Raw genomic sequence first — 12,592 nt, 5'->3', positions numbered from 1 at the left:
ACTCTGCTCAAAACTGTTCAAAACTAACCCGACGGGTACAGCAACTATACCCGTAAAATTGAAAGAAGCGTTTTGACAGTTAGGGCTGGAGGGAGGATCATTGCACGTGCCATTGCACGGTGTTGCCACATTCCTGCGTTTCTCCTTCCCCTCGTTTCCTGCTCACTTGTTTGTTCGTTCAGACCGCTCAGAAGTGAGAGGTTTGGCAACTCCAAGCAACTCGGCCCGGCCAGCAGGCTTATCTTCATGGCAAACGTAGTGGGCTAACCCACGTTTCCATGGCCACCATATCCCCTACCCCCTTCTTACCACCAAGGTAGGTAGTAAACGGACCTCTCTCTAAGAACTGTCAGAATTTATCTTTCAATATTACGACCATACTAAAACTTTTTACAATGAGTACAATAAACTGGATTAAACATAACTTTATTAAGAAACATGTATTGTTATTACATTAAATCCTGATGAAGAAGAAACGTCCAACCGAAGATAGTATACAGTGTAAAACAATTTAGAAGACTACAATCCCTTTCTCAAACTCAAAAAGTTGTTATACATGAATTTAATATTTCTTGTGCTATTATTACTTAATTTCTCGTAGTTAATGCTTCAGTGTTGTTCCACAATATAACACGTAAATAACATTCTTAATACATGTTGCCAGAATCACCAATATATATACTCTTCAGGGTTAAATCCATCGTGATTCGGCCATTCCTGAGATGTCTCTACTGAACTGTTAAAATTCTTGAAGACTTCATGTAATAATATTTCTAAAATATAGTAAGATTGTCTACAAAAGAGGTGACTTTCTGAACCTCAGAGGAACTCCTACTTTGGGAATCATGACGACGCCTCTTGTGCTTATCGGAAGTGGAATTGGGGTATCTTCACTGGCCTCCACCACGAACTTGGTGAGGATATGCACCAATCCAGTCTTGGCCGACATAAGTCCAAATCGCATTCCTGTGGACAATAAAACATACAGAGTACATCAACGAGCTAGAATAACATAGAGGGGCTGTATGCCTGGCATCAGCGCTCCTAACGGAGGCAATTTCATCAAGGGCAGCCATGCTAAAAGTTGTCAAAACAAAGTGATTTGGCGCGAGAACATAATGATCAGGTGACAGGGAGATTGTGCGTGGTGTTTGATCTACGTAAGCTTTAAGAAATGAAAAGTTAGATTCTCGCTTTAAAGAATGCCAACCGTACGCTTGCGCATGTATGGTGATTGATAATGTTCCCTTTTCCCGGCTTATCATAAATGATTATTTCTTGGTAGTTTACCTCTTTATCTTTTGTCTCTGAGAGTTCATTTTTGTTGCTATCTGTTGTTGCTGTGTGATTCATAGAAGTGTGATATTCAGGTTCGTTCTTTGTTTCCTCTATTGTCCTGAAGGCTATGTGTTACTCTCCACGCCTTGTGCTTGGGCATTGGTTTGATGTAGACCTATTTCAGTCAAACGTACACCAAGCATAGTAAAAATCATATTTTACAGCTACGTACTTGTGAAGTAAATTTGTGTGTGTGTGTGTGTGTGTGTGTGTGTGTAGATGTCAGTCGCATTAATATTTAATATTAGGTTACAGGTCATAATGGACAATTTTCAAGGTTACCTTTCACATAGTAAACCCAGTACTGAGTGAGTTGACCTTGCTGTTAGGGTTGCGCACCTGTAAGCTTGGTGGTGGGGTGGTGATGGTGATTATTGTTTTAAGTACAGCTGTTAAAATTATTAAAGGAAAAAAATGGGAGGGGTCCGACACTTCGAAAACTGAAGATGTCTGCCATAAAGAGACAAATGCCTCGAAGGACACGAAACTGAAAGACTCCCTAGTATTCGCAAATCTAATACCGTCGGGGTCGGAAAAGAACAAGAGTTGACCAAGGGAGGTTAGATAGGATAGATGAAAGTGAGGAGCCTGGCACAAGTAAGTGAAAGCAATGCCTGGATTCAGCTAAGGGCCGGGTAGTCGCCAAAACACGCTCCCAAGTCAAGAGCCCGTGGGGCCCCTTTTAGTCACCTCTTACGACAAGCAGGGGATATAGTGGTCTTTATTCTACCGCCCCCACCCACAGGGGGTGCTATGTGCTTGCATTCGGAAGGTAGTGGGTTCGAATCCCACCGTCGGCGTTCTTGAAGATGGTTTTCCGTGGTTTCCCATTCTCACACAAGGCTGTGCCTTAATTTACGTCACGGCCGCCACCTTCCTAATCCTAGCTCTTTTCCATCTCCCCGTCGCCGAAACCCTTCGATATTTTAATGCGACGTTAAAGAAGTATAAACAAAGCAATTCCAGTACGATACCGTAATGAGAAATTATAAGCAATAATTACATTAAACAATTATAGTGCTACTCGTGGGAATGCATTACGTTTAAAGCTATGATCAGAATAAGGTTATAACCTATCGCAGGTCCCTTTCGTTTTAAATATATCCGTCATAAATACTCATTTATGTCCTCGGCTTTTATTGTAATTTACGCTTAACCACAACAGCCAAGCAGGGTTCCAGTTTCGTGGCCAGTTCGTATGCCACTGTATGAGGATTCCCCTTATATCCTTTTCGAATTACCCTACAATCAGCTGATTTTCGTCATTCGGCAGCCACGTTACCATGCTTTATGTGACCACTGAGAATATAGCGGACGTACGTTCAATTACGTTCAGCCAGGCAGCGCTTCCGCCTCTCTATTATTCTAGCTCGTTGGAGTACATGCATCAGTTGGGTAACGGCTCACATTCATTCAAATCTCAATTCTGCGGTTAACAAAGTGTGTTACGTGTACGGGCAACGTGTCGAAATTAAATGAGCAACGTTAATATTATCCGAACACAGTGGACTATGCTAGGCAAAAGTAGTTTCTGCAATTGTGTCAAACTATAAATAAATAAATAAATAAATAAATAAATAAATAAATAAATAAATAAATAAATAAATAAATAAATAAATAAATAAATAAATAAATAAATAAATAAATAAATAAATAAATCGTTTAACTAATTTTAGCTTTATATTTGTTATGCTATAGATAATATTTATTGGGAACTAACTTATCAGGCGCTGGTCATCTAGTGACATGGATAGCTAATCATAGAGCTTGACCATATGTTTCCGTATATTCGGTAATTTTGAAAAATTCGCACACCATGTAATTTCTACTCTAGGGTCTTGAAGTCTACCGCAGTGGTACCACTGTGTTGGACGTAAGGTTCCTTATTCAGTGATGCACACATCATGGGTCGGAGTTTACATTTAGAAGACGAAATAACGTAAATTTAGAAATTCTCACATTTTCGACCCCACATAACTTCGTCCTGCAACCGTTGTGGGATCATCATCTTGGGCTCAGGGTGAGCTTTCTAATAGTGTCCGACAAGAGATGGGAATTGATAATTAGGCGGTTAAAATGCCGATTCGTCAAAAATATATTCCACCTTGTCTTTCTACATAATCACGTAATCACAAAATATACTTGAATTTGTTGTTAGCCTGTCTATTTGCGAACGAAACTAGACTAGAATCTGTGAAACTGGTCGTCGCATTAACTCGCTATGGTGTTCCGAAGTCCACTGAGTGCTCACAGCTCGAGACCCCCGCGGGGGAGGTTGCATCATCGCGCCTAATATATCATTGTAGCCTTTAGCAAATGCTTGGAATTACCTAGTGACATCGGAATATAGAATGTATCACCTATAGTTTGCTGATTTTCCTAACGTCAACTTTTCGTACATGCAGATCAAAATAACTCGCTCATTCCCACTATACCTAACTAGACATATTTCCTTACTCCCTCTAGTGATATAAAAATGTACTCACCAATGCAGTTGTGTGGTCCTTCTCCAAAAGGCATGTATGTGAAGGGTACACGTGTCCTCTTTCCTTCTTCATTGAAGCGCTCTGGATCGAAGCGTTCAGGGTTGGGGTAGTACTGTGGGTCTTTCTGAAGGCCGTGCAGGGGGATGAAGATTGGAGTGCCCTTCTCAATGGTCAGTCCTGTTTCAGGAATGTGGTAGTTCTTCAAACATACGCGATCCAAGAACGGTAGCGTAGGATATTTCCTCAGCGTCTCTGGAACAGAGGTAACAAAAATATTACGTTACATTTAGTCGAGTAACAGTATTACTACCAGTTAATATCCAGACAGCTGCTGGACATGTTCCTTAGCACTGGAGAGTGAATGGTATCTGGATCTTGGGCTGTATTATTGTTCGTCTTATAGGTTTTAATCTATTGTTGAAGCTCAGTTGGACGACATAGGTACCGTATTGAATGGTGTGTGGCCTATATGAGATAAAACAGGTGGCAACTGTCGCAATATATGTTCATTAATGTCTTACGAGAAGTAAACTGCGAGCAATTCTGTGCGTTTTCAGAACGACTAATATTCTGCTACAATGTAGCAGGAATGATGGAGGAGTTAAGTGAGTTCAACATTGTGTATTTTTAAGTTTGAATAAGCGTTTTGTTTTCGCTTGCGTTTTCTGTAGGACGAGGTGGCTTACTTCAGAAGAGCGCTGTTGATATTGGTGAAGTTCCTTACGTCTGTCATGCAACACAACTTGACATTCTTTATCTCACCAGGGAGTTGGTGATCGTTTGCTGTAGGCATATCGTATATTCTGTGGAATTATGAAGGCAGGCTAGTCGATTAATGCAGTCTCAGTAGGTTTCAGAGTCTGTGACGATGTCGTTCGTTTCATGGTTCTCCTCCAGGATGAGATCTATTGTCTCCTTGTAACTCGTCCAGTCAGGAAGTCCAGTTTTCCAGCGGAATGTTGGGTAGATTGTGTGCTGAGTGGTGGATGGATTTTACGTCGTTAAGAATGTTGGAAATTGGTCATAACCAAGATTGTCCTGTAGAACTTGTCTGGAGAAGCCAAACTCTAATTAAGGAGATTCTAAAGTTACATACACTGCTGAAGGGGCTTGATTAGGTCGGGGAAATCGGGTACACGACTCATCGTTGTTGAGCGCTAAGTGCTCTTCCTCGGCTACTCCCATTAGGTGCATTCCCTGTGAGTCTGCATAAGGACTTACACAAGTTAAGTGGTGTACGTTGTCGAAGCCTCCGACGATTAGTAAAAGCTTTGAAAATAAAGAAAAAGGTTTTCGCAGTTATTGTTCAGTTACTCACTGGTAAGGTGAACTGTAAAGTGAAATATTAGTTAGCGGCGAGCCTCTGTAATTGATTTTAATGTCATAATTTTCCAGTATAGACCCTCTGAGGTGAAAAATTACTTGGCCATATATGATGTTCCTCTTGAGGTGAATTCTGAGCCCTCTATATTCTTCATGACAGTCTGTTCTTATAAAATTATAGTCTGAGAACTAAATGGAATTGATATTCTACAACCAGGTCTCCCTAACTTCACACATCGGAAAGAAGTAATGTGGCTTTAAAGTCTGCAGGCTGCTCAAGCTTTCTTAGTGACAATTTCAGTGAATTATTCTATTCAGGTGTGGGTATCCTGTTTCAGAAGTACTGAGATTCGTCATGTACATGAGACGAATCGTTTTACGAGTGGGATGTGTTTTTAAGCGTTAAGATAAACTGTACAGAGGTTTCAAGCAACAGAGATGTAGTTTTAGCCTGTGGTTTAATTAGGGGCTGCTCTTGTGATTTTAATACTGTTGTGAAGGATAGATACTGTAGGTCCAGTGGAGTTGGCAGGAGAACGCTCTCCGTTGTAATATGTCTTCCACTGGTTGCGAACAGGAACCCTAGGCTGTCGGGAACTAGGCCATTTGGGTTTAAAACGAGAAAATACTTAGGGGTACTAGGTACTTGGTACTTGCTAGGGGAATTGATGCAAGTATGCGTAAAGAAAATGATGGAAATTCCTATGTGGTATACTTGCTGGCTGAGAGTTGTTCTGCTTCAGTGCTATGTGCATTTAGATTCCATTTCTAGTGTGTAGATCAATAGTGAATTTAAAGTATGCGATATTGTGTTTAATCCAACGCTGTCGTTACTATTCTGGACAAGATCGGTCGTCTGTCCGACGTGGACCAGAGCACTAAATACATCGTCCGTTAGGTGCCTTGGTATTGTGATAGTACATACACTGACTGACAGTGACAATGCAACACCAAGGAGGAGTGGTTCGAAAGGGAGGAAAGTTGGGGAAAAAACAGAGACGGCACGGATGAATAATTGATGTTTATTTCAAACCGATATGCAGGTTACACAATGCGCACGGCATCGACTCAGTAGGATGTAGGACCACCGCGAGCGGCGATGCACGCAGAAACACGTTGAGGTACAGAGTCTATAAGAGTGCGGATGGTGTCCTGAGGGATGGTTCTCCATTCTCTGTGAACCATTTGCCACAGTTGGTCGTCCGTACGAGGCTGGGGCAGAGTTTGCAAACGGCGTCCAATGAGATCCCACACGTGTTCGATTGGTGAGAGATCCGGAGAGTACGCTGGCCACAGAAGCATCTGTACACCTCGTAGAGTCTGTTGGGAGATGCGAGCAGTGTGTGGGCGGGTATTATCCTGCTGAAACAGAGCATTGGGCAGCCCCTGAAGGTACGGGAGTGCCACCGGGCGCAGCACATGCTGCACGTAGCGGTGGGCATTTAACGTGCCTTGAATACGCACTAGAGGTGACGTGGAATCATACGCAATAGCGCCCCAAACCATGATGCCGCGTTGTCTAGCGGTAGGGCGCTCCACAGTTACTGCCGGATTTGACCTTTCTCCATGCCGACGCCACACTCGTCTGCGGTGACTATCACTGACAGAACAGAAGCGTGACTCATCGGAGAACACGACGTTCCGCCATTCCCTCATCCAAGTCGCTCTAGCCCGGCACCATGCCAGGCGTGCACGTCTATGCTGTGGAGTCAATGGTAGTCTTGTGAGCGGACGCCGGGAGTGCAAGCCTCCTTCAACCAATCGACGGGAAATTGTTCTGGTCGATATTGGAACAGCCAGGGTGTCTTGCACATGCTGAAGAATGGCGGTTGACGTGGCGTGCGGGGCTGCCACCGCTTGGCGGCGGATGCGCCGATCCTCGCGTGCTGACGTCACTCGGGCTGCGCCTGACCCCTCGCACGTGCCTCATGTCCCTGCGCCAACCATCTTCGCCACAGGCGCTGCACCGTGGACACATCCCTATGGGTATCGGCTGTGATTTGACGAAGCGACCAACCTGCCCTTCTCAGCCCGATCACCATACCCCTCGTAAAGTCGTCTGTCTGCTGGAAATGCCTCCGTTGACGGCGGCCTGGCATTCTTAGCTATACACGTGTCGTGTGGCACACGACAACACGTTCTACAATGACTGTCGGCTGAGAAATCACGGTACGAAGTGGGCCATTCGCCAACGCCGTGTCCCATTTATCGTTTGCTACGTGCTCAGCACAGCGGCGCATTTCACATCATGAGCATACCTCAGTGACGTCAGTCTACCCTGCAATTGGCATAAAGTTCTGACCACTCCTTCTTGGTGTTGCATTTGCTCTGTCAGTCAGTGTATATCACACCCTCGCACTGTATTCAGAAGTGAGAGATATTATTGTCATTATTACTATTATTATTTTCATTATTTCAGTTGTATATTTTGTTGTTAATTTTTAAACTGGAAGCTCTCCATATGTCATATGAGTAATTTGTTTTGTACTAAACGAATGGGAAAACAGTGTTATTTTCAACTTGAAAAATTTGCATGAGTCATCAATCACTACTGATCTGTATTTAGGGCAGTCGCCCAGGTGGCAGATTCCCTATCTGTTGTTTTCCTAGCCTGTTCTTAAATGATCGCAAAGAAATTGGAAATTTATTGAACATCTGCCTTGGTAAGTTATTCCAATCCCTAACTCCCCTACCTATAAACGAATATTTGCCCCAATTTGTCCTCTTGAATTCCAGCTTTATCTTCATATTGTGATCTTTCCTACTTTTGAAGACATCATTCAAACATATTCGTCTACTGATGTCATTCTACGCTATCTCTCCACTGACAGCTCGGAACATACCACTTAGTCGAGCAGCTCGTCCCCTTTCTCCAAAGTCTTCCCAGCCCAAACTTCGCAACATATTTGAAATGCTACTCTTTTGTCGGAAATCACCCAGAACAAATCAAGCTGCTTTTCTTCGGATTTTTTCTAGTTCTTGAATCAAGTAATCCTGGTTAGGGTCCCATACACTGGAACCATACTCTAGTTGGTGTCTTACCAGAGACATATAAGCCCTCTCTGTTACATCCTTACTACAACCCCTAAATACCCTCATAACCATGTGCAGAAATCTGTACCCTTTATTAACAATCATATGTATGTGATCACCCCAATGAAGATCTTTCCTTATATTAACACCTAGGTACTTAAAATGATCCCCAAAAGGAAGTTTCACCCCATCAACGCAGTAATTAAAACTCAGAGGACTTTTCCTATTTGTGAAACTCACAACCTGATTTTTAACCCCGTTTATCATCATACCATTGCCTACTTTCCACCTCACAACATTATCGAGGTCATTTTGCAGTTGCTCCCAGTCTTGTAACTTATTTATTACTTTGTACAGAATAAAATCATCAGAAAACAGCCTTATCTCTGATTCTACTTCTGCCAGGCTGAGTGGCTCAGACGGTTAAGGCGCTGGCCTTCTAACCCCAACTTGGCAGGTTCGATCCTGGCTCAGTCCGGTGGTATTTGAAGGTGCTCAAATACGACAGCCCCGTGTCGGTAGATTTGCTGGCATGTAAAAGAACTCCTGCGGGACTAAATTCCGGCACCTTGGCGTCTCCGAAGACCTTAAAAAGTAGTTAGTGGGACGTAAAGTAAATATTATTATTATTATTATTATTATTATTATTATTATTATTATTATTATTAGATTCAACTTCTTTGCACAAATCATTGATATATAGGAGAAAACATAAAGGTCCGATAATACTGCATTGAGGAATTCCCCTCTTAATTATTACAGGGTCAGATAAAGCTTTGCCTACTCTAATTCTCTGAGTTCTGTCACTCTTTTTTTCTAGTCCAATATCAATCATTTTGCCAGTAGTCTCCCATTATCTACCTTATCAAATGCCTTAGATAGGTCAATCGCAATACAGTCCATTTGACCTCCTGAATCCAGGATATCTGGTATATCTTGCCTGGAATCCTACAAGCTGAGCTTCAGTGCACTAACCTTTCCTAAACCCAAACTGCCTTCTGTTAAACCAGTTATTAATTTCGCAAACATGTCTAATATAATCAGAGAGAATGCTTTCCCAAAGCTTTCATATAATGCATGTCAAACTGACTGGCCTATAATTTTCAGCTTTATGTCTATCACCGCTTCCGTTATACACAGGGGCTACTATAGCAACTCTCCATTCATTTGGTATAACTCCTTCATGCAAACAATAATCAATTAAACTCTTCAGATGTGATACTATATCCCGACCTATCGCCTTTAGTATACCCCCATAAATCTTATCAATTCCAGCCGCCTTTATAGTTTTCAAGTTTTGTATCTCAGTGTATATGTCATTATTAACATAGGTAAATTTAATACTTCTTTAGTATTAGTCACGTCCTCTATCTGGAGTATATCCTTGTAACCAACAATCTTTACATACTGTAACCGTCCAGGCTTCTCCAGCCCTACTAAATATATTATCATTTTACGCGATATCATTTGATATCAAGTTTATCCGCCATCGGCGAATATTTGTAATAACATATTTATTCAACGTCAATCATTTGTAATCAAGGCATTTTGGAATCATATTGTATATATAATAACATCGTTTTATTATTTAAATTATTATATTATGTAGGATAAGAATTCATTATGTTGTAAATACGGTCAATATGTTGAGACATAGTTGTTTTCATTTCATCTCATGTTTGTGTATACGGAGGGTTATTCTTGAAGCTTGGGATTTTGCGTGAGTCATGGGTTTATTTTATGACCAAGGCTAGTAAACAGCGACCCGTGCGCGAGGCTTGCAAGCTGGTCAGCTATATCATCGCCACGCCTTCTGGACTTGTCGAGGAAGAAGAAAAGGGGAGTTGATGCTTCGATCTATCGAATCAGATACTTCGTTGTATATGAGTTTTGAGATTGAACTGTTACCAAGAGTGGGGGTGAGCCCGGATATATACTGATTCTCAACACGAGAACGGGACATTACAACCTTACGACCTTACAACCTTACAACCTAACTACGAGATACTCCATCACTACTACTTCTACTGTGAACATCTACTTTGTACGACGTGATTTGATATTTGAAACAGTGTGTGGTCGCTCCGCGACAGAGTTATTTTTGTACAATGTGTTATCACTTCGATACAGTACTTACGTGCGGTAATGTTATCGGATCTACGAGAAACGAAACAAGCTTATGGCTTGTGTGATATTCAGTAAATATTGTGGACGAAGAACTATGTTTAGTTCAAGTCTACATAATTTTGGTACAAGTCTGTACCGTATAAATAGTATAGCTCAGTTGGATTGAGTTTTCTACTAATATGGAAAAATTCATATCTCTGAATTTTCTCCTCTTACGATCAAAGCTGATCAGTTTTTACAAGTATAGGGCCAATGTCTAATTTAAAGACTAGGCATGTAGGGAGTGTTAGTCCAGATAGCTCGTACCATATCAGAGAAGGAAGGAAGGATGTCCATGGAGCAAAGTCTACATCGAGAAGAAGAGAACGAGTAACCACGGAAACCAGATGACTTCAACGGAAGCTGCAATTGGTGAGCTTCAATTAGATAAAGCAAGCAATGGTAAATTCAGTAAATTATAAATTCCTCCACGCTTTAAGGAAACTTTTCCGATTCATCTCATTTTTTTGTATAATAAATTCATTTGTATTTTATATTGCGTTAATTTTCTTTCTTAAGCGATACTTAATGGTTAATTGTTTAAAATCCTACCCCTGTGATTTAAGTATAAGTCTCTATGCTAGTAAATATGAAGTTTGGTTTACAGTTTTATATAACTGTAACCATGGCGCCCAAACATTACATAGAGAAATGAGGAACCATGGAATGTTAATTGTTTCTATTTGCGTGGTAATTTGCGGGCAAGCCACAAATAGTTTATTTAATATTCATGTGTCCCAAGATAATAACTTTCATCTCCCCAAGTGTTTTGAAGAGGTGGAACAGTTACAATACTTCTGATTGAATACTTCTGCGTTTTGAAGATCTGTTCTGCTTCAGTGCTATGTGCATGTGTGTATAGCCTAGAGTCTGATGAGGTGGTCTTGGTAATATTGTAGTCGGAAAGTTCCGATGACTCATGTGAAACACGCCAGTCCGAAGAGGTGGCCTTGTCATTGTCATCGGATCCGGGAGAGGTTAAGTGCGTAGTCTTGACAAGAGGATCTACTCGTGATTGGCTAGCCAGGATCAATCTTGATGTATCATGTGAGGAAAGGAGGAAGCTGAGGTCTATATAGTCATGTGATCAAATGGCGAGAAGCACACCGTACGATACGATACTGGACTGTGGAGTGCTTAGGCACTGACTATTGTATCACTTGTGGCGGCTTGGTATTATATGTAGGTGAAAGCTGTGGGGGGGATACATCTCAGACTTTCAAGAATTTACGTTATAGAACGACAAGCATGTGTTGCTCAGGTGAATGTATCTTTAAACGAAGTTTTACAGTCAGTGAACACAGTATTATTAAGGTACAATAGCTATGTGATATAAGTGCCAATTATGAGAATCTGCAAGTCTTGTTGATACACAGAGGCAGTGAAAGGTACTTATCTACATACATGTGCTTTGTTCAACGGTCTGAATACAAATGGTAGCTTGGTCCTTGCTTTTGTTTTCCCACTTTTTTCGTTGTTGTTGTTGTAAATGTAGTCTTTCAGCGGTATTTTGTGAGTGTGTTTTATGTATATTTTGGTGTGTTGATGAGGTGCTCACGCAGGGATGTTATTCAGAATATAGTTGATTATTTTAGAATCGGTGGAGTTATTGATGAACCTAAGTGCAGTTCCTACCTATTTAGTCGTTTTCAGAAGGTTATGTAAGGCCTGAAGCAGATGTACCAGTACGCAGCGTTATGTACACGCTCTGGGAGAGACAGAATTATCATGCTCTATCAAATTTCAAGGGATCCATTACCGAGCTCGATAGCTGCAGTCGCTTAAGTGCGGCCAGTATCCAGTATTCGGGAGATAGTAGGTTCGAACCCCACTATCGGCAGCCCTGAAGATGGTTTTCCGTGGTTTCCCATTTTCACACCAAGCAAATGCTGGGGCTGTACCTTAATTAAGGCCACGGACGATTCCTTCCCACTCCTAGCCCTTTCCTGTCCCGTCGTCGCCATAAGACCTATCTGTGTCGGTGCGACGCAAAGCAACTACATACATACATACATACATACATACATACATACATTATCATTATAGACTGATATGCCTTTCAGCGTTCAGTCTGCAAGCCTCTGTGAATTTACTAAACGCCGCCACAATCCTCGATTTGCAACTAACTTTGTGGCCGCATTAAGTTCTATACCTCTTATTTTTAAATCGTTAGAAACCGAGTCTAACCATCGTCGTCTTGATCTACCTCTACTTCTTTTACCCTCCATAGCAGAGTCCATTATTCT

The 12,592-nt window shown here is 41.6% G+C and overlaps 1 protein-coding gene across 1 annotated transcript in view; it reads right to left on the bottom strand.

Annotated features, from left to right (window-relative positions):
* Window positions 1-410: 410 nt before the first annotated feature.
* LOC136877419 (cytochrome P450 6k1) overlaps window positions 411-12,592 on the bottom strand; it is an 82,050-nt gene continuing 69,868 nt past the window's right edge. The window contains exons 5-6 of the mRNA XM_067151440.2: window positions 3,825-4,076; window positions 411-966 (exon numbers count right to left, since the gene is read on the bottom strand). Of these exons, the coding sequence (XP_067007541.2) occupies window positions 794-966; window positions 3,825-4,076 (425 nt within the window). The 3' untranslated portion in view covers window positions 411-793. The remainder of the gene's footprint in view (window positions 967-3,824; window positions 4,077-12,592) is intronic.

Source organism: Anabrus simplex, chromosome 7 (genome assembly GCF_040414725.1).
Source record: "Anabrus simplex isolate iqAnaSimp1 chromosome 7, ASM4041472v1, whole genome shotgun sequence".
In the NCBI taxonomy this organism is placed as follows: Eukaryota; Metazoa; Arthropoda; class Insecta; order Orthoptera; family Tettigoniidae; genus Anabrus; species Anabrus simplex.
This window is presented reverse-complemented; position numbering and strand designations above follow the sequence as displayed.